Genomic DNA, 22,152 nt, shown 5'->3' with positions numbered 1-22,152 from the left:
CCCAGCACCGTGCAACAGGTTTGCATTATTGTTTGGGTGACTTTAAAGTACTGCAGTGCAGGGTGAGGAGCCATATCGCTACAGTCCTGCTCAGAGAGCTGCTCTTCTTCCATCAGGTAAGACACTGGCTTCATCTTTAATTCAAGGCTGTCTTTAGAGGATCACAGCCCCAGCTCAGGAACAAAGTGAGCCTGACAACAATCAGAGGCAGATGATGAAATATTAATCCATGCTTTTGTGACATCCAGGCTGGATTATAGTAATTCCCTGTTTGCAGGTCTTCCCAAGGCCTCCTCCTACAAAGCACAGCTTGTAGGGAAGTCAGCCATGGGATTTAAATGTGTCCTGCAGACAAGCAGCCACCCTCCCAGCCACTAAGCTTGGAGCTTACTCAGAACCATCGATCAGTTCTTTATGTAAAGGTATGCTGTGAGCAGAGTGACAGCAGCAGTTATTTTTAGCCACTAAAAGCACGTCTCAGGTTCAGGATGCGTCCTACCTGCATGAGAAAGAAATGGAGAAAATCTATAAACCCAGTAGGAAAGCTCTGTCTCTTTCCTTCCTCAGCCCATCACCCCAGGACACAGAACATGTGCTACATTGGTCACCTTCCTTCTAAGGGGTTGGGTGGTGTTTGCTTAGCGCACGAATTAGTGAAATTGAAAAAGCAAGAAATGAGGCAGCAGTGAAGAGCTGAGGGTTGTGTACCAGCAGCTGGAATACAATCACAGTAAAGAGAAGGTGAGGCTGGGCAAGAACAAGGAAACCATCAGCATAGGGGACATGGCTGATGGCAGCACCAAGAGAAGAAAAGAGATTAAAGCCAGCATCATCATCCAGATGGTTGCAGAAGCATCGAAGCTTCAGCTGTTCCTATCTATGTAGGCACATGCTTGCTTGCTTCTCACCTCCGTGCCTCAGTTTCCCTATCAGCTACATAGAAATACTTGCCTAAATCCCTAGTCAACTCAGAAACAAAGCCACATAACAGAAACTATGTCAGTAGTGCGCTATCAGAGCGCACGTAATTTCTTCAGAAAGACGTGCAAAGTCCTCTGCAGATGGTGGAGGCAGCTCAGAGAGCAGCGGAGCTTGGGGCGACCCTGACGAGAGTGAGGCCTGGCACATCCTCAGTGTTGATCAGCTGCTGCTCCTGACTAAGAGGAGACTGAACCTGTACAACTGCTCATGACAAAAAAAGCGTAAGAGTGCTTATGCATTCCCTGCAATAAGCAGACGTTGAACATATCAGTCTTTCAAACCCATGAGATAAAAAACACAAATGCTTTCCCCGGAATAACAGCAAGGTGACGGCATCTTTGGCCTGTTCTTCCCACTAACTGCTTTCCTGAGATAAATGACATACTGAAAGCTTTGCTTAGAAATGCGAGGCTAAGAAGTTTTGCCTCGTATACCGCCATCACACACCACGTTTTTTGATAGCTCCAACTTCTGGGGATTCCAGTGGGCTATTTAAGAGATTTATGAAGTCATGAAAGCAAAAGCCAGGTCCGTGCAGTCTAAATGACATTAAATCCCTGTGTTGCCATTTCCCATTAGCTAGACTCCTGAAATCCTCGTGGCAGCCCAGAAGACACATCAGAGATGACACTTAGAAGGGATTTAAGTGAATCACGCGTAGAATGACAGAATGCACGGAGACAAGAGGGAGACAGATGGAGGCAGCGATCCAGCTGCAGCAGCACATGAGATAAAGCCAAATTCTAATTTAACAGCAATTGTCTCCCACCAGGGTTATTTAAAAATCACATTAACGTATGGACATGAACTTTGAATCTTCCCAGGCAATCGTGGGTTTGCACCCACCCCAATAACCTTCATATTTCTAGGCCCAAGGTGGAGCTCATTAAGTAGCGTTGCCTTCTCTCATATAGCCTGAATGCCCCCCACATCCCACCAGATCAGGCATATTTATCTTGCCATAGTTATCAAAACCAACCCAACTAGCTGATAATAAAGCTTGTGAAACAAGTAAAAGATGATCTGAGCATGAATTGATACATGCGTTAGGACGAGATATTTCATTACTTCAGGCTGGGCAAGACCACTTTAAAAGCCATGCAGTATTCAAGCATCATCTTTCCTCAGCTCCTTTGATTTTTTTCATAAATATAGCCGAGGCAGATGATGTTTGGATGGGGTTATAAAAACTTCCTGTGCAGTGAGGGAGAATCACGTGTGAGAATGAAGCAAAAGGTGGTGAGCATAGCCCCAGGGACACCACAGCCAGCTGAGCCCACCCCCCGTCACAAGATGCAGGACATGCAGCAGTTTTTCATCTGTTTTAAATGAAGTTATTGAATTAAATATAAAAAGAAATGCTACAGTCAGTACAGGAGTCAGACATCTTATTTTGATATGAATTGGAATATGTCTTACCCTGCCTTCAGCTTCAATTTTAATGATGCTGCCAATTGTCAGCTTCAGCTTTCAGAGTCAACAATGCCATTTAGATGCATGAAGAGTCTCTTGTTTCTCAGAAATGGAGTTTAAGGTGGCCTGCAAACTCCTTTATTGATGCGCTGGTGACACTGTTCACAATTTTAAGATAACACCACGAAAAGCCTCATGGTGGAAAGGAGGGGCAGCTGCAATTCTTGCTCACCAAGCTGCACCTACACCTCTGCAGCAAGGTCTGTACCTGTGCAATCCTTCAGAAGAGGCTCCTAGGATTCCTTGAAAAGCATTTCTGCTAATGTTATTTATATATGCATTTTTCCCTTGAGAAAATATCTACTGAGTTAGGCAGTGAATGCTGGGATACTAGCAGGGCATGGAGCTATTTAAATAGTTTTACACATCTGTTTTCACAGGCAAACCCTATCAAATTGTGACAATGACCACATTTTACTGGTAAGCAATCAATTTTGATGAAAGACAACAAAAACTTCCACTGAAATGGGCTAGAAATTCAGATCCCTTAAAATCTGAGTCTGTATGCCACTAAATGCCACACTCCAGGCATTGCTGTAAATGCTGTTTATTGAGGGACTCGTGCATGCTTTTATTAAGCATCACCAGAAGACATTGTCACACGTGGTGGGCAACCCCACGTATTTTGTGTGTGGTGCAAACTCTAAACATATAGTGTGGTCTGGAGGCAAACACTTGTGTCTTTCCCTCTCCTGCCAGCAGCTCACCAGCAGCAAGCCTTCGCAGGGTGCCCTCAGGGCTGGATGCTGCTGGACACCAGGAACACCCCATGTGCTGGGGCTCTCAGAGCTGCCTGAGCCGCACAGGCCATGCAAGACAGTGTCCAGAGCAGCGGCCCCCCAAACCCCTGCATCAATGGCATTTGGGTGTAAACCTCAGAGACCCTCACCAAGGAAGCATACAGAGATCACGTTCTGGTTAAGACCAAGGGCTGTACATCACATCATTCCTACAGCTGACTGGAAGAGACCAACACACGGTGACTCATTTCTAATGGCAGAAGCTGTTGAGAAGACTCACAAACACTTTCTGATACTTCAGAAGACCTTTTAGGCTTTGTTGCTGCTGATTGTTCAGATGATTAAAGATAGAATTGAAAATCCTTTTCTTCGAGTATCTGCTCTTTTCTCTGATGTACAAATTTCTGTCAGGCCTGGACTCTCGCTGTGCAGCTGAGGAAATTCTGTGGAAGCCAAAGGCACCTTTTGAGTGTTACTGTTTCTACCCTTGCCAGAAGCTCTCACTTGGGATGCCAAGAGGCTCTCACCTCAGATTTCAGCAGCACAGTTGCCTCCAGCAGGGCAGCTCCAGTGAGGGTAAATTTCAGGGAAGTGGGACAGGGGAGTTTGGGGCAGGGTCACTAGAAGACCACAGAACAGCCACCTTCTTTGCAAGAGCTGACGGGAAAGGTGAAGAAAATGGGATCTGTGCCTACAGGAATGATGAGGCTGGGCAAGTGAAAGCTGCTAGTCCATCACACATGTATTTCTCCCTGTCACAGGGACATCATGATTTGCTTATTCTGAGTGCCTTAGACAAAGTAATCCTGATGTATTATGTGAGCTGTATACACTTTTTTCTGAACTTCCTTAAGAAGTCTCATGTCCTCCTCCCAGCTCCAACCTCAACAGGACCAGGTGCGTTTCCAAGAATGCCGTCTGTAACATTTCCCTCTCAAAAATTCACAATTAAATCAGCTCAGTTTGCTACCACGATCTTCTGGTAATATCCCCCCCAGATTTTGTCTGTCTGCCAAACTGTCCCTCAGCAAATCCGCAGAAAATGCCTACCTGGCTTCAGCGTTCAGTGGCGATTTCGGGGAGTGAAGATGTGTGCTGAGTGTGAGGTCTCTCTGGGGGCTCTTCCAGCCACTGCTTTTAGACACCCTGGACAAGCCCTCCCTCAAAGAAACCTAGCCCAGCACCAAGCAGTCCCAGCTGCTGTACCGTTTGCACGGCAGGTGTGGGAGCCAGGCCAAAGCATGGCATGGCAGCCTGCCCCTGAGAGACGCCAGCAGGTGGGACAGGCCTACGTGTTACATGCTGCTGCCTCCCTGGCTCCAAGGGACTCCAGGCCCAACAGGCTTGGCTCACAAGTTAAGTCCCTCTTCCTATCCCTTAGCTGATGTTTTTTCAAAATATTTTTCTTCCTTGTTACTATTGGAAATGTCTGTGAAGCAAAAAAAAAAGTCTCACCCAAATCAGCACTGATCAGACTAAAGTGATGCCGCAGCCAACTCCAGCAGACGCTGTCAGCAAGCTGCACAGGGACAGAGGATTTCTTCTCAAGAAGCATTTCTGTTAAGTGTGCACGGTGAAAACAAGCCTGTCTCTCCTTTTACACTTGAACAGGTTTTGCTGCACAGCTGATGGAAAGCAAAAAGTCTTCAGCCGTACTGTTATTAATGCCAGCAAACATGGCTGAAAATACACAGGGCTCATATTCATTGCCTGTAGCTTATATTACCCATTAGAACTATAATGCTATCAAAGTAATATTCTCTATTTACATCAGCACTAGCATTTTACCTTGAGTACATATCATAAGCTAGCAAAATGCAGTGGCCCATAATGAACACAAAAGTGCCATCTTTAGACACCTTTCAGCGCACTAGTGCTAGGTCACTAATGCTGTTTAGAATTGCTTCTCAGGGTAATTGGTGTGCCTCTTATTCCTGAAGTGCTGTGCTTTAATCTTTTCACTCCATAATCTCGGCTCCTTATGAACAGCCACAGAAATATTCGTATTTTCAGAACATAAAGGACGATAAATCAGGAGTGAAGTTCCTGCTTGATTCTGACTATTAAAAGCCTTTCAACAGTACCTATTTCTGGGCTGAGCAGGTACTTTGCCAATTGCTTTGCAGTCTTGCTTGGTCACAGGATAAGCAAAATGTGAAGCCTGAAGTTAGAAGAAACTGAAGAACAATAACCCTGGGACTGCTTTTGTTGATAAACTTGGGTTTTTTATCATGCCTCAGAAAAATGACTGTGGTAAGACTTACATTTCTGCTGAGATATATTATATACTCATTTATTAGGAATAGCAAAATTAGGGCATTTTTCCCTAGTTATTTAAATTGGGTAATACCAAATTATATAACGTGTACATAAATATATGTACACCTACATGTTATATGAGTGATTATTTTGCTTCCTATCTAGTAAGCTCATTTACTCCACACTATTTTGTTCAATCTTTTCCAAAATAACTATTTTTTTTTTCACTAAAAATATCTTTTCTTCTGAAGTTGCTATTCCAGCAAGGATCACTGCATAGACAGGCGCTCCTGATTCCAAGGAGCTCTGCTGAAATCCCATCCCCTGTTTTCAAAATCACGAGACTTAGACAACGAGACACTGGGCTTGTATTTTACATGACAAATTTTGTTTCACTCGCTGAAACTAGGGCTTTACAACACATTTGGGAGTCAGCAAGAAGCCCAGAAGCCAATGTTAGAGCAGTGGTTTAGTAGTCACAAAGCCCCAGAACTGAAGCACATAAAGTTGTCTAACATTGACATCCCTCTGCAGAGCTCCACGAGAGTAATGCACATAAAGCAAAAGGTCTGCCCTCCAGACTTCTTTCACCATTTTTCAGGTTTATAGGCTTACGAGGTCTGAGAAGAGAGACATTTGGAGGTCCATATCTTAAGTTTGTGTATGATCTAGCTTGACACTCCAGTTCTGCAAAACAAACCTGACATTAGCTTTACACCTTAGAGACTATCACTGATGTTAGCAGGACTCCCTAAACACAAAGTACGAATCCTCTCTGAAAAACCAGTAGCCTTCACAGGATGGAAAAATACTATTTTGCATTACAGAAAGCTGAGTGTTTAGGCATCATCAATCTTCTCAGGATGGATCTGGTGGTAACGTTGAGTAACGTTGTGCACCGGGGGGCTAGCAGAGGATTCTGCCTTTTAACCTGCTCCCGGCTGAACAAAGTCACACCTTTCACAAGCGACCAACTATCCGTGGGTGAGACATGCTGTGCACAGTGACAGCCAGGAAAAAGGCTGTCTATAAACTAACCAAATGCCATGAACCTAGGAGAGAGGAGCATTCTGAGTCATGATAAATAGTCAGATCACGCTCTATACTTTCCATAAATATTTATCTTAGAAACAATTGGCTAATGGTGAACCAACTATTAGCATGTAAAGCAGAGCTCTTACATTACAAAGTATAGGTTTCCAGTGTGTACGTTTTAGGAGCTATTTGGCACGGTGAAAAGCGAGGCTGTGTGTTTAACAAACGTCCTCTTAATAGGCTGAATTGAAAGGCTTATTTAAGGTTTCAGCCTTTCATTCCCGACCCCTCCAGCTGTCACAATTGTCATATCAGCAACAGTGGGCTGATGTTTATTCTGTTCTGGATGATAAATCAGGCCCTAAAAAAGAACTCTTTTATTTGCTATTCATTATATTTTACCCAGCAAGTAGGGATTAGGTGGGGAATCTGCTTCTAATGTATTTTTTATTAGCAACTCGGATTTAAAGCAGTGAAAAGCTACCTGCAAGAAGGATGTCAAAGGTGTTCATCCAAGCTATGAGTTCCTAGAAATCTGATCTCACATTGCTCAATGCACCTGGGATGAATAAAATATTAGATTTTAGGTTCTAAATCTGACTACTTTCTTTGTAGGTATACACATACTACAATATTAATTAGGTCTCACTTCAACTGAAATACATCTCAATTCCACAGCCTACATGCATGTACACCCAGTGCTGGCTCTTGCAGCAAAGAGAATCCATTTCTTTAAATCTTTTGGGTTAAAAGAACCATAAGTTTGATAAAATTTGTTTGCATTTGTAGATTTTCCTCATCTAAAGTTCTCTCCTGTGCAAAAAGATTCAAGGCCATGTAGATTTACGGATCAATGAGTTGTATGCTTAGTGCAAAATTAAGCACTGCAAACTGTGGTCATTGTGTACTATAGGAAATGGTCAGTGTCCAGTCCTGAAACATGATGATACCTCATTTTTTTCTCTCTCATGATCTTCTAAGAGCACTTTCACAGAACACTACTGAATTCACTACTAGACATGAAGCCAGCTTAGTTGCTGTGTTTTTTAATGCATTTGCTTCTCCATATGTACAAAAGTGATGTCAGTATCTTTTTGAACATGGTTTCAGACATCCACCGACACCTGACACATCTACCAAAAATGACTTGTAAGAAGTTATTTTACTTTCTTTCAAAACCTGACATTCGTCAGCCAAACTGAAGGATAAAACCCATTTTGCTGAACCAGCTTTAGGCACAACAATGTGAGAATATAACAAAGGTAATCCATGTGTCCTGCTCTTGGCTGTAGAGAGCTCACAGCTCGTTAACAGCTAAACGATTTTTATAATCCTTAAAATCACTGTGGATTACAAATGCGTTTCTTTTTTAAAGCTGGGAGTGACCTACAGAACCCTAGCCACTTGAGTTTTCTAAAAATACCTTCACTACAAGCTGGGCAGCAGAGATTATATTACAAGGGGTCCTTTCAAGGTCACTTGCAAGATTTATGCTTGCAATGGGTTTAATGCCTCTGTCTCAGTGTTGTCCCAGCCTGGCAGGGTTGGGAGTTAATTTTGGAAAAAAAAATCAGCAGCATCCATGTGTGCTTGTCAGCTCCAAGCAGTATTAAATTATATTTAAGATTGTATTCTGTTCTCACCTGAAATCAGCATCCTCAAGGTAAAGGGAAGAGGTCTTTGTAACATACTTCATTCATGGAGTGCTTTGTAAAATATAACACATTGCACTTCTCCTCTGGGGTTTCCTATCTACACACCTGCGTTAACATTTTATGAGAAGATTCACAGAAATAGCATACACCAGATGCAGTCTCTTTTCTGATGCAAGATGAGGAAAACCAATAGATGTGTTCTTAAAGGAGACCCAAGAACACACCAACAAGCAAACTACAAGACTCTGCCTTCTTAAGAAAAAATCGTACATGCCAGAGGTGTCATAGAGAAATTTTGAGGAAAAAAAGGAATTCCATAGAATAGCAAGTTAAGTACCTTTACCAGTTATACGTAATACAATCATGCACAACAGTTACCAATGCTACACTGACAATGTACATTATTTTTACACATCTGTTGAGGAAGTTTGAAGATTCATCACTGTAGGCTTGACTCAGTTTCTTCTCATCTATCCTCTCATCTAGGCTCTTACAGTCAATATAATCTGGATTCCTCTTTTACTGATAAAGTAGATGTTAGCTGTAACCACTTGTGTGTTGAAGACATTTCAACATCTTTACCTTGTGGACGAAGAGGTTTGTGTGCAAAGAAATTCAACTAAAACTGAGATTTCTCTTCTTTACATAATTGTAGCATCTAACCAGCAACATCTCTTCCTGCTCAAACATTAACTGTACCCTTACTGACAGACCCACATTTTCCCAAATGCAATGAATATATCCTAATCCTAAAGGTCAAAGCATTGGCCTAGACTTCAATCTCATTTAAACTTGATATACGAAAATCTGAAGGGGACACAATAAGTGGTTTATAATATCCACAACTTCCTCCTCTGTGAAGACCGTAAGCATTCAGAATAATGTTGTTCTAAAGTTACAAAAACATACGTGCAAACCATCCCCTTCACCTCTGTATGAAAGAGATTGTTAGGAATAATTATGGACAACTCAATCAACAAGCGTGCCAGATGTCACACCCATGTATTTTTCCAAAATTTAATGAAAGAAGACAAGTTTTTGAACAATGTAGTGCATGACCGCTGAGGCTAAGGAGCTAACATTGTAATTGTCTGAAGAAAGAAAATCTATCATATTTGTACTGTGAGGTATCCTTTATGTTTATTATATACACACTAACCATATACTAAATATAGAACGCCAAAAATATCAGAAAGCTTCCAAAAACCCTGTGGTCACTCATCCAAAGTCTTCTGTGAATCACTTGTGTAAGGGCACGTACAATGCAATGTTACCTGTAGTATTACAAGAAGCCTGCCAACTCTTCTGGTTATAAAACTTTCATTTCTGAAAGAAGACTAGGACTTGAAAAGTAGCAGAAAATGTTAAATCTCATTTCCTTTACCATACTGATTTATTACCAGTCTAGGATTCTATACCTTGGCAAAGACCTAGTGGGGAAACTCCAATTTCATAGTGGAAGACAGCAACGTGCCTTCTAGTTGGAAGAATCCAAAACAGCTCATCCACTATGTCATGAAACTTCCTAATAATTTTCACTAACTATAAAATGTTGATTAGTCTTGTGGCATTCTGTACTAAAATTCCATAAAACCCACAAAACTCCACCCTGATTTGCACTGTGCTTATAGAAAAATGAGCCCAATATACAATCTCATGCTTTATTGTTGCATTATTGTCACTTTGACAATCCCAGAAAATTTCTTTTGCAATCATTTAATATTAATATCTGAACATCTGCTGTGCTTTTATGTTATTGTGACATATTTACTTACTTAGAAAGTATAATAATCATCAGTAGACAATCCAGCTCACCAGTTATGATTCTTTATTCTCAGCAAGGTAACACTTTGGTAAGGCAACCTATGCATCAACATGGATACCTTCCAACAATACAGAATACGCTTTCATACAGAGACATTTTCTAACTGTATAGGAATTCCTGCACTCTAAAAGGCACTAAAGCTATCTTGGGAGTCATACTCCATTGTACAAACATATATATCCATCTAAGTAATCAAAGACAAAATTCAGATACTGTCTATATATGCTGTATATATATTGCATTAACAACCAGGAGCAGTTTGTAAGTCAAAAGCACCTGTATTCCCACTTTTTAATAAAAGGCTAGAAATATGGTGTTGCTTGCAAAAGGTAGAAACACACATTTGTACCTGCTGTTACTAGACACAGAGTAGAGGTATCCAGCCCCACTAAATTGTGTGCAACTATACCAAAGTACGTTTAGTTTTCCACTTCAGTCAATAGAGTCAAGAGTGATTCAGGTTGTCTTGAAAATATTGGTCACATCATACCTACACCGACTGTTTTGACTACATTATTGTCTACAGTTTGAGCGTCGACACTACTTCAGATGTAGACACAAAACTAGAGCTGGATTCCATCCACGTCATTCCCAATCATGGTCCATGCATTACAGTGCAATCAATAGTCCCCTGCACTGTCAATGAGATGCCACCCCTTGCTGTCCTGAATCTTGCAAATGTTCCTGCCAGTGAATTAGCTCACATAAATATTCCACAAGGTTCAACAGTTCTACCTTTATGAATAAATTACTCATTTGTGAATCACTTGGACACTCATGAGTGGCAATGAACAAGGCCTCAGAAGTACCGACATCAGAAACAAAGCATATCTAAAAATTATGCATATTCTAATACAGAATAATTCTTAAAACCAATGTTCTCATTCTCTAAGACAAGTAGTCATCTAATTAAATTGAAAATAAGGACTGCATACATGGATTGTACATCCCTCCTCGGGTGCAGAATAAATATATGCATGCCTATCCTTTGTAGAACACCTTTTCCATTTCAAGCCTACACAGAGATGGACGTGTCAGGTCCCTTTCACCCACATGAAGCAAGTTATTTTGCTTGTGAAATGGGCCATATTTCACAGAATTGTTGTTTTATATCAGTTATTCAAAGAATAATTATTGAAACTGCAGATATTTAAAGAAAATCTTAAAGAAAATCATGTTTTGAAACCCTCTTCACTGTTTTTTCCTAATACTTGGTTTTAAACATAAATGAACTAGTAAAGCCCCAAGTGACACCAAACTTTAACTAAGTTGGCAGGTAAATAATTGCAGAGCTTGCTCCTGTACCCAGTTTTTGAGGTTGTTAGAAGTTTTATAAACCTACAGGGCATTAAAACCTGCACTGTATTTATAGTCCGTTAAAAACAGAAGTACACTTTAAAAATGTAGGTGGAATGTTTAAAAAATAATTTTTCCTGGGTTTTATAGAGATGAGTTGTAGAAGGAAGATGATAGAGCTTGTGATTTTTTTCTTTTTGAACTGTGTAATGAAAAGATCTAATTATGTGGCCTAACCTAATCCAATTGCTTTATCTGAAAGGTAACTTTTATTCCCTTGTACCATTATTGTCCTTACAATAAAAAAAGGATGCACAACAGAGGTTGGGTCATAAACCTACACACATTTAATGATGTTATCACTTATCTTCCAACAGTGATCTCAAAGTGTAATTTAAAAAAGAAAACAGATTTTTCTTCAGTTTATTTTAAGTTCAGTTCTGGAAGGTCCTGAACTGCTTCAGCTTGTTATTAGAACTGAGAAATTATCACCTCATAAAAGTACAGGCCCCAGTGAGACCCATGAGATCATGGACCGGTCATCTACAGCAGCAGTGTACTTGTAACTCTGACTACGCCTCCCTCTCCATTCCACAGACCTCCGTACGTGCAGAGCTTGCACTGAAGAATTTCAGCAAGACTATGAGTGCGAAGGGGTAGAAAGAAGATTCAACTGGATTTCTGTCCACTTGAGAATATATTTGGACCCTTTTATCATTTCACTAGTTCAAATCAGAGGGCACAGCCACTGACACCTAACATCTTAGGAAGCTATCTATGGAATCTGTCTGTCTCACACACAAACTCCCTCCAGATAATAAAAGTACCAGTACAAAAGGGTTGTTCTGTACTGATTTAGCATAAAAACTACATAATTATCTGCTATTGTAACGCCAGAACTAAAAGTACAAGCTTTAAGCTCATTAATCATATTCATACTAAAGTTTTGTCTTGGCAATAAGAGAGTCTTACCAAAAAAACCCACCCTTGATCAGCAAATACAAAACAGAGAAGGGGAAAATTCTCCATCTGGTATATCAACTGAATAATGTCTTCATTCTTATTAGCCCTTGGGAATTAAAGTAAAAGAAACAGAATATGATTTTAGGGGTCAATATTACAGATTTGATAGTGTAAATCGTAAAGTGTCATTGTCTTCTCTCAAACATATTCACTGATGGCAGTTTGGCTGAGATTTTGATGGAGAGCTCACTTGCGAGGTTGGTGAATATGCTGCTTGACATGTTGAGGGTGAGGAAGCTTTTCCACAGAAGGATGTGGTTTCTGATGAGCCACCTGAGCTGCAGCTGGAGGGAAGTCCTTATCACCCTGTATGAAGAACACATCGGGAAAAATTTAAGACATCTTGGAACCCTATGTTCCAGTTCAAGTGAATATAAGTTTTTCAAAATGTAAAGATCACATGCAAAATAGCGCAACATATTCCTCTGAAGTCCCCCTGTACATGTACTATCTTGCTATTCTTTCAGACAACTTCAGAATTTCACTTGCACAGATTTAGCTTCTTCCAATTATACATAGCACCTAAGAACGTAGTATCTTAAAGCAATCCAATGGAAAAAAAAACACCACACAACACATTTTATCTTCAGCATTTAATAGATCCTTGTGCCAAGTCACTTTCACTGTCTCTGTACGACCAGATCTATTCAACGTATTTGGTTTTCACAACACAGCAAGAAAGAGGAACTATTTCACAAATAATCTAAGGCAGCTTGAGAAATGACCTGCACAGGAAAACCAACTGTAGAAATGCTAGTTCTGTAGGAAGAAAGGCAGGATCTAAAACTATTCTTGACTCAAATCTTAGAGCTCCCTAGCTTTTAAGTTTAACTTGCTCTTTTAACGAGGTTTTAATGAGGTCTGCTAGTCTTAGTTCTCACTTGCTACTGTTCTACACTATCAGTTCACATGTAATACTCATGTCACCAGCTTAGAACTTTCTTTTCTAGGGTCAGTCCCATGAAGTTTTCAAAAAGCAGTGGGAAACAACTTCTATCAGTCCTCAACGACAAGGAGAGAACAGCACTGCAAATTCTGTTTAGAAAATGGGACAAACACATGCGAAAACATTCTGTATTCCATGAGTTCATGGGGTGACAATGTTACACAGAAATATTTTGTATAAAGCAGACACCTCAGATTGCCTCTTTCACACGTGACCCCATTCCAACCTACTCCAAATTCTTTGCTTCTACTCTGACAGCATTTATTTTTATCTTGATCACTAGGTTAGCTTTTTACATTTTTTTACTTTGTTCTCTGCTCCAAGCTGCTTCTAATTTTCAAACACCTCTTCTCAGAATTGACATTTTCTACCTTTTTTCCCCTTGATGCTGTTCTGCGTTTTCCATACTTCTCTGCCCCCTTACACCCTGTTGTCTCAAACAGATGTGAAAGCAGGTCTTCTATGACTTGTTTGTAGACATGTAAACCACATTACACACCCTAGTGATAACCATCATGTAAAGCCAAGATAAAAACCCTGTGCACAAGGCACGAATTACTGACCCGATGATTAATGGCTTGTTAATACTAATGATTAAGCTTATGGATTTCCAGGTCTTGCTCGCTGTTAGAGTTTAGGGAACAATGCTTAGAATTCCCTGTACCCCAAGGCACATAGGGTAGCTCCGTGTCTTCAAACATGTACCACCACAGGCAGAAGTGCTGCTCCTCATCACAGGTTAAGCTATAGCAGCGGACTTAAATGCAATTGCCTTTAAAGACAGGAATGCAGTAATATCTCCCTTAGATATGAAAAGAAGATCCAATAAACTTTAAGTGCTGAAATTAAAACAGTGGAAGCCATTTCAATAATTTTAATTTCACACAAAACCCAGAAAGAATGCTCAAAGGGACTGAAACAAATGTAGAAAACATAAAGCTCTTTGTAATAAAAGAGAAAGGGGAATGAAAGAGATTAATTTTATTCTGATCAGTAATAATTCTGAAAAGCCTACAATCATTTTCCTATGGCTGAAAGAAATTTAATGATAATCTTACCCTAGCAATGACGCCAGAGATGAACACCGTTGGCTTAGATGGGCTGAAAAAAAAAAAAAAAAAGGGATTACTTGCACAAAATATTAGAAGGTAAAAATGAAAAGTATGTCACACATTCAATGCAAAAAAAAAAAAAGCATTTTTGGCAATTAATGTTTCAAATAAGAAAAATTTCCTCTTCAAATGACTTTTACCTTACTACAGCCAAGAACACTGATACAGACCTGTATGTTTTGACTGCTCTTACTTCATGTTAATTGAGAGACAGTGGTAAAAGACTAGTCTGAAAGCTTACTTTGTTACTTAAAGCTGAGAGTCTTGGTTTGTTTCCATTGGTTTATTAATCCTCCGATTTTATATATAAGCTACCACCAGTATACTTTGGGCTTAGTATATTTGTATTGCAAGAAAAAATGGAAACTGTAGTTAGACTAAACTTACTGCTGTTATGGAAAATAAAATCCAACTTTATGTAAGTCAGTCAAATGAATTAAGATTCCAAGTCTTAGAAAAAACAAGACCTAATACTTTAAATCACAGATTTTAAAGCAGATATTTATCTACTCTATTACACAGTAGAACTATGTCCGCAATAAAACAAACGTTAAAAAAACATAAAGCAAACTCTGCTCCACTTTTTGATTTGCAGACTTCCAATCACATCAATAGGAACAGACTCAACAGTAGAATTCAACTCACACTCGGCCAACACAAGGGATCAGATTCCCTGGACCACTGATCTACTGAACTGACAGCCTCTAGAAGAAGACCAAACTGCAGACAGGCCAGCACATATGGTGGTGTGCACTGCCATAGCATCTACATTTCATATGCTCAGCAACTTTGGTGGCATATGGTAAGACCATACACCTGCGTGGAGGTCTGCAACAGGATCAAGAGCAGCAGCTTCACAAGATCTCTGTAATAGCTACAAAGCTTGTAAAGATTTTTGGTATGATGCTATGCGAAGTTAAGGTGATGAGCAGCACACTATGAGACCTTGATATAATGGTCTAATAAATATCATCTGAGCCCTGATTAAGTTGGGGTATTGCTAGAGTCTCTGAACACTCCAGACGTTTAACAAAACTCATCAGACCCTACAAATTTTAAAAAGTGAGAAAGATTAGAAAAAGGGGAAAAAAAAGTTTTGCTTTATAATAGTTCCATTTAAGAGTACCAGTAATATCTCCTGCAATGAGAAAGAGTATTTTGCTAGCTGTATTAGCGCCTCTTCAAATCTAATTTTCTGTCGGTATAAACTAATATCAAGCAAAGATCAACAGTAAAACTACTTTCATTTTACCCTGATTGTACTGAGCCAATTAGTACATTACAGTCTGGATAAGGTATCTTGTATGGCGACCAACAAACTCAAAGAAATAACTCTGAGAAAACACAGATGTACTGTGGTGGATGACAGCTCCATTCATAAACTAACTCCATGACAGTATAAAGGAAATGAATGGCAAAAACAGAAAAAAGACATAGCAAGTTCTTTACACATGGAATCTGGCTTTAATCATACTCAACGCAATGTCAGACCAATAACTGTTTCTCTATTAACGATATTAGATTATCAGGAATTCAAATGAGACTGATTTTTTCTTATATTCTTACTATGACCTTTGAGTGTTCACTATGCTTGGGTGGTGCATGAAATTCAAATCAACGTTTCCTGAAAAGAGCCTATATTTGCTGAACGTGCTATCGCTTGTCTGACTACCACCACATCATACTTATTGCTTTAAAAACAAATTGTTTCATTGTTTTGGCCAAAAATGAAAACCAGAAGGAACCTCTAGCATAATGGTTGTTTCAAACAGAGCTTTTCCCACTGTACATTTTAAGTCTTCTGAGAAATTCTGGTATCCTGTTTAGGAATGTAATGCTGTTAATATTCAAGGAGCCTGCACTCGCAAGTCCTAAATTCTCTGGGTACACAACAAAGTTGGATAGAGAATATTTGGTACATTTCTGTACTTATTTTTCACTTAGTTGTATGTTCTTTTGTCTAAGGAATTAGGCTGAAGATCATATAAGGATCATTTTCATAAAAAGTTATGCTAAAAGTCAGTCAGTATTCTACATTTCAGGTAGTAACACAAATGTAGTTGACATCTCCCTGTAGAGACGAAAAGAAATCAGTAATACCATTTTCCTGGTAAGAACTATATCCTTCATATATGAAGAATTTACCTTGAACTCTATCATGAAATAATGTTTTTAGCCTTGTTTGTGTACAGCTTGTTCTGGGACTGTCATTAGCAGCACTATCTTAAGAATAAGAGAGTAATCAGGACTCACAGGTGTGGCAGTCACCAGAATGCCTTATGCTAACTTGACTAAAGTTAACGCAGAACATTTTAGGATGGCACAGAGCAATTCACTGACACAAAGGGAACAACCTACATGGAAACCAGAGTTGTAAAAACTTACCTACATCCAGCCATAAAAGGATTTGACCTCAATTTTCACCCTTGTTTGCCCTTTGTGGCTTTTTGATTGGACTACTCTTGCTTTATGCTAGATTTCCAGCCAACGGGAACTAATGAGAATGCTGACCTGACTTCCAGCTCAAGAACTTGTACTCTCCATCCAAAAGGCCTTTTTTTTTTTTTTTCCCCTCAGAAAACCTTTTTTCTGGCTGACCTGAGCAACCACACTCAATAAATGCTGCAATGAAGCTTCACCTCTGTAGTTAACTGATTACAAAAGCCAACAAGTGAACACTTCACTCCTATGGAAGTACCACCAGCTGACCACTAAGCTCATTTACATACATTAATTATTCTTTTAGCAGGGAAAAAGACAGAAGGCTGGCCAGAAACGTGGATGATTGAATGTACCCGTATCCTTAAGATTCTATCTTAGAGCCACCGTCTTCTTCCTAATTTCTACTAGATCACATTGTCCCAGAAAAATCTTTAAAACTTTAATAATATCAATTATCTCAGATGATCTATTGAACCAGAATCAGGCCAGAGCATATATAATCATACACCTATACTAACGAGGAATTCAACTGATCAGAGAAAGGCTTGGATAATCATTCACTGAATTTATTGTGAAGAAGATCATCTGTAAAAAGATTTCTCTCATTAAAAATGAAATTAAAGCATGAATCAATCTCCACTGCCAGACTCTCAAACCATGGGCTTTGTCAGATACAGATTAGCTGCCAGGCCCGTAATTTCATAATCACACTCCAGGACATCTAGTGCAGTTGTGGTATTCCAACATCACTCACTATCCTTCCAAAGAGCTTACCAAAAATAGACACAAAACTAGAGAATATGCACAGGCTATTATTGCTACATTTGTAAAACACTGTCAAGTGCTTTAAATTCTATTGGTGTTTTATGTAAAGCACAACCTACATTTCTAGTATTTTGTAAGCTGTGGTGGTTGCTTTGAGGATATACTTAATCTGATGAAAATTGGTTTGACAGATGTTGTTTTGAAGATGCAGCATTCCTTTGTTTAGGCATCAGTAAGCAAGAAAGCAAAAAAGAAAATACTTTCTTATAAAAATTGGACTTGTTTACAAATATGTTTTAAAGCTATTTAATGCACACATTTGTTTATCATTAAATAATCGCCTTAGCGGATATTGTGCAGAAATACAACAGTGTATTTTCCAAGACTGCTTATTGTGTGTCAATATTTTAAGAGATAACACTTGTTTTATTATAACAGAGGAAAAGAACACATCTGTCAAGATTTCAGTGTTCAAAGAACTTACCCTGATTTTACACGTGTGATGCTGTTAAGAACTGCACCTGTTTAACTTCTGAATCTCCACTAGATTCATTTATCCCAATTGTATTCACATAAAATAAAGATTTCCATTATTTCACAATACTTAGCTTAAATAAGGTCTTTATCTGACATTGCAAGTAAATCACAAAGAAAATGGAATACTTGAAAAGATCATTAACTAGATGAAATGAGGCATTAATAATACTAAAATCTTACGTCTTCACCTTAGAGGGATTGGTTGAACTCAAGTCTGACAGAAATATTGTAAAGACAAACACAATGTGTGTTCCACGTTCCATAATGTGTGATTCCACATTACTGTGGAATCTCCTACAGCCCATGGAAAATATGCAGAGGTGATTATTTATCCAATTCCATTTGAAATACAGAAACGGAATGAATCAGTTTTCCAAGTAAATAGTGATTTTTATAGTCATTAACTAAATCCGTGTAGTGTACACACACCCACACAGAGGCTACGTACTTATACAGCCTACACAGACTCACAACTTTTTAAGAGTGGTTGCAAGCACAGGAAAGAGCACAGCTTTTCCTGCCCTGTTTGCAGCACCTGGATTGCCTAGCACAGTGTTACTTGACAGGGTGGATCTGATGCCAGTTTCCAGTGGCTGGTTGAGTGGCAGTCCTGATCTGGATAAAGGACTATGAGCATTACTCAAAGCATGATTCAGACTAAAAGACTATATTTAGAGCTGACTAACTAGGAAATAGAACCATGGATCAAAGCTAGCACTCAATAATCACTGGTGATTGGAAAAATCGAAACGCACTAAAACAAATAAAGAACAAGAAAAAGCAATGGTAAAAATAGTACCTCACACTATATGTCATTTAAAATACTGTATTCAGTCCAGGAACACCATAACAAAAGAATCAGAGCAGAAATAAAGATGGAAAAAATAACCAAGAGAGCATGCAGAACCTTCTACGTGAGTAAAGAGCTAAGACCTATTTGCGTTCTGTATACGCAAGGCTGGAGAATATTGTTCCCATTTATCTTCTTTATAGTATACATAGAAAGTAACACTTGCAGAAAGTAGAAGACGTCCATTTAAAACTAGTAAACACCTTTAAAATAACAGAATTAAATGCAGAACCTCCTGAAAATAAAGCAACATTAAGACCAAAAGTTTAGGGAGATTCAAAACCAGAATTAGACATTTATATGGCTTAAATACATTCACATCAGTATAGAAACATGAAAAAGTTGTAAAAATGCTGGTATTCTGGGGCTCAAGTTAACCTTGAAATTACAAGGTCTACAAAGAAACACCTGCGCAGAGGTCAAACTTGGAAATTTCATTATCCTCTCCACTTTCGATTAGATATCACAAGAGATTATTTTCCTGATATATCTGATTCATCCACAATTCATCTCAGTACTGTAGATCAGGGTACAAGCATGCACTCAGGATTCCCAGCGTGGAAACATTTAAACAGGCTAGCCTGCTTTAAAAAGGATAGGACTGAACACATGCCAGTCTTTTGCTAGGCTAGATTTTTTTTTCAAAATAAGTACAAAAATGGTAAATGCTTTAAAACTACATTAAACTATATTATCTTCTAAATGTGAGTAGTTCATATTTGTCTTTTCCAATACGTGGGAATTAATTAATTATATGTCTTCTTATCAGTGGTCATCATCTGCTGTTATGGGGGCCTGGCAAACAGATGCATGAAATAATGGCATGACATGTTTTTCAAAGACTTAGGAACCACAAATCATGTCATAATTTTTAGCTATCAAAACCTGACAGTGAATTCTTTAATTTTGTGTTTCCTCGACTCTATCAAGCCACCCAGTGGCATACACTGCGACCTGTAGCTGGCCTCTCTGACTATGGAGCGTGAAGGAGCAACGCCAGAGACCTGCTGCCAACTGGAGAGGCACCTGAGCTGCTGGGCAAAGGCAGCATGCAGACAGCGCCTAGCCCCTCGAATACCCCAAAACAGCAAGGAATTGAAAAGGGAGAAGAACCTTCCATTGACCAGCTTGCCCTGTATTTCTTTGCTCGTTTTCCAAGTAAACATACCGTGCACTCTCTTTAACAAGTTGCTTAGGCAAGCAAGGTGAAAAACATTAAGTAGTGTGTTCAATCACCCCTTGATCCCCCAACTGTTCCCTCATTAGAGCAAGTTTTACTATTTTATACCTTGTGCCCACCAAAACAGTCACTCTGTGAACAAAAAGTCCTCAAAATATTCTAGTCAGAAATTCAACTTCAGTCAACAAAACTTCTGACTTTAATCCTGCCCTTGGCTTTCTAGAATTAAAACCATTTTGGCAAGTTGTTCAAACCACCCAGCTTAATCTTCAAGGTTACTTGGAAATTCATATATTCTGGTTATGAAACATTAAAGCTAACTATTCTTAGTTTAATTCCTTTTTAAAGATGTCCAGATACTACTTTCTAGCGGTGCTTATTTGAATTTACGTGGTTGCTTTTAATTTTGGCATTGTCTGCAAAAATAAATTCTGAGATGATTAAAAACACACTGAGATGATTAAAAGCACATTTCTCAGCAATAGAGAAAGACTAACAAGCACATTGCTCATCAGCTTGCCTGAAATACTTTCCAATTGGCTGTAATGCATTTAGGTTATTAATTTTCTGGACAGAAAAGTAATAATTAGCCTGACTGCCTACCAGAGGGAAATATGCTAGTTGATTGCGCAGGGACATACAGTATCTGATATTCCATGATAATTTATCCTGTTGAGGTCATTTATTTATCTGCCATAACTTTCAAACCTTTAAGATCACCCACAGGATGGCACTGTTGAACCTCTGAGTTTTCTGTACAGTAAGTATACACCCTCAAAGAAATCCAGGTGCCGTGGCAGATACTAAGACAAGTAAAAGCAATGCTTCCTCTCGATGAACTGAAGTGCGTGCGTATATATATGTGTGTTTATATATACTTATATACACGGACACCCAGGCATACACATAAATACACAGCCACACCCTACTTTTAAAGAACAATTTTCTTGTCCCCACGTGTTTAGTTTCTGTTCCAATATATCCCATGAGCTAGGTTCCACTCTGCTCAACCCTTCTTCCTATGCAAGCTTTAAGGAAGAGCCTAAAACCCTATCAGGACATTTTAATGACTATTTGCTTGGCTATTCATACACAAGCAAATTGGGTGTCCTGATCTTTTAATGAGATGGTAAATCACTGCCCATTACATTTAATAGCAACTGATTGACATTCATTGTTCTTACAATCGCTGTCAACTTGCCGCAGCATATGGCCTGATTAATCTCACCAGATTAATCTCATTCATCTTTGGTTTTAGTGCATGTTTTAGCCACGAGGACAATTATTTAAGAAAGCTATCCACAATCTCTCATCTACATTGTTGTTCAAGCTATACAGAGAGTAAACTTCTTTCTTGCCTTCTTCTGATCACAAAACGAAGACTTAAGTTATTTCACTTTTTCTATAGACTCAGAGGATTTAGAAACAGTCCACAGTTGGTTTGTTTATTGGGGTTCAACCTAGTCTAACTGCAGCATTAGCCCACATAACGTTTGTAGTCCCTTACACAGAAAAATGAGAGCTACAAAAACTGACATAAAACAAGTAACATTTAAATGCTGACAACTCCAATGAAAGTCTAAAATAAGGAATTAAGAAGGGCAGACTTCAAGCACTTGCAAAATGGATGGCCAGCGAAGACCATGGTGCCTAGGTGAGAGAGGACCAAGTTTTTCACACTAGTCACACAGTTAAGTGCATTTCAGAATACGCTCCCATGATGGTAACATGCTTCCACACTGAGAATATGACAACTATGGGCCTGCACTACATTATCTCAGCATCAGAGATACATTATTCAGTTGCAGCACTGTCGCAGCTCCTCCAACATCTGTAGCAGATGGAAGATGGAGTAGAATTTGAAAAATACCATTGACGCTGCAACCAGGAATACATGATACGAGTGCAACGAAGGAGATGCAGAAATTAGAAGCTAATGAGAAGGCTGAAGTCTTCTCACTCCTGTCCTGGTGAATTTGTTCATCTCAGAGGCACACAGCAGTGGCCCAGAACGTCCCAATCACAGCTGTTAG

General features: G+C 39.3%; 1 protein-coding gene across 1 annotated transcript in view; it reads right to left on the bottom strand.

Moving 5' to 3' along the window:
* Positions 1-9,954: 9,954 nt before the first annotated feature.
* Positions 9,955-22,152, bottom strand: part of DAP (death associated protein) — a 48,147-nt gene continuing 35,949 nt past the window's right edge. Inside the window, exons 3-4 of the mRNA XM_035552787.2 lie at positions 14,292-14,334; positions 9,955-12,593 (exon numbers count right to left, since the gene is read on the bottom strand). Of these exons, the coding sequence (XP_035408680.1) occupies positions 12,474-12,593; positions 14,292-14,334 (163 nt within the window). The 3' untranslated portion in view covers positions 9,955-12,473. The remainder of the gene's footprint in view (positions 12,594-14,291; positions 14,335-22,152) is intronic.

The sequence above is a fragment of the Cygnus atratus genome, chromosome 2, assembly GCF_013377495.2.
Source record: "Cygnus atratus isolate AKBS03 ecotype Queensland, Australia chromosome 2, CAtr_DNAZoo_HiC_assembly, whole genome shotgun sequence".
Taxonomy (NCBI): Eukaryota; Metazoa; Chordata; class Aves; order Anseriformes; family Anatidae; genus Cygnus; species Cygnus atratus.
The sequence above is the reverse complement of the archived record's forward strand: the minus strand, read 5'-3'. Positions and strand labels throughout refer to the sequence as shown.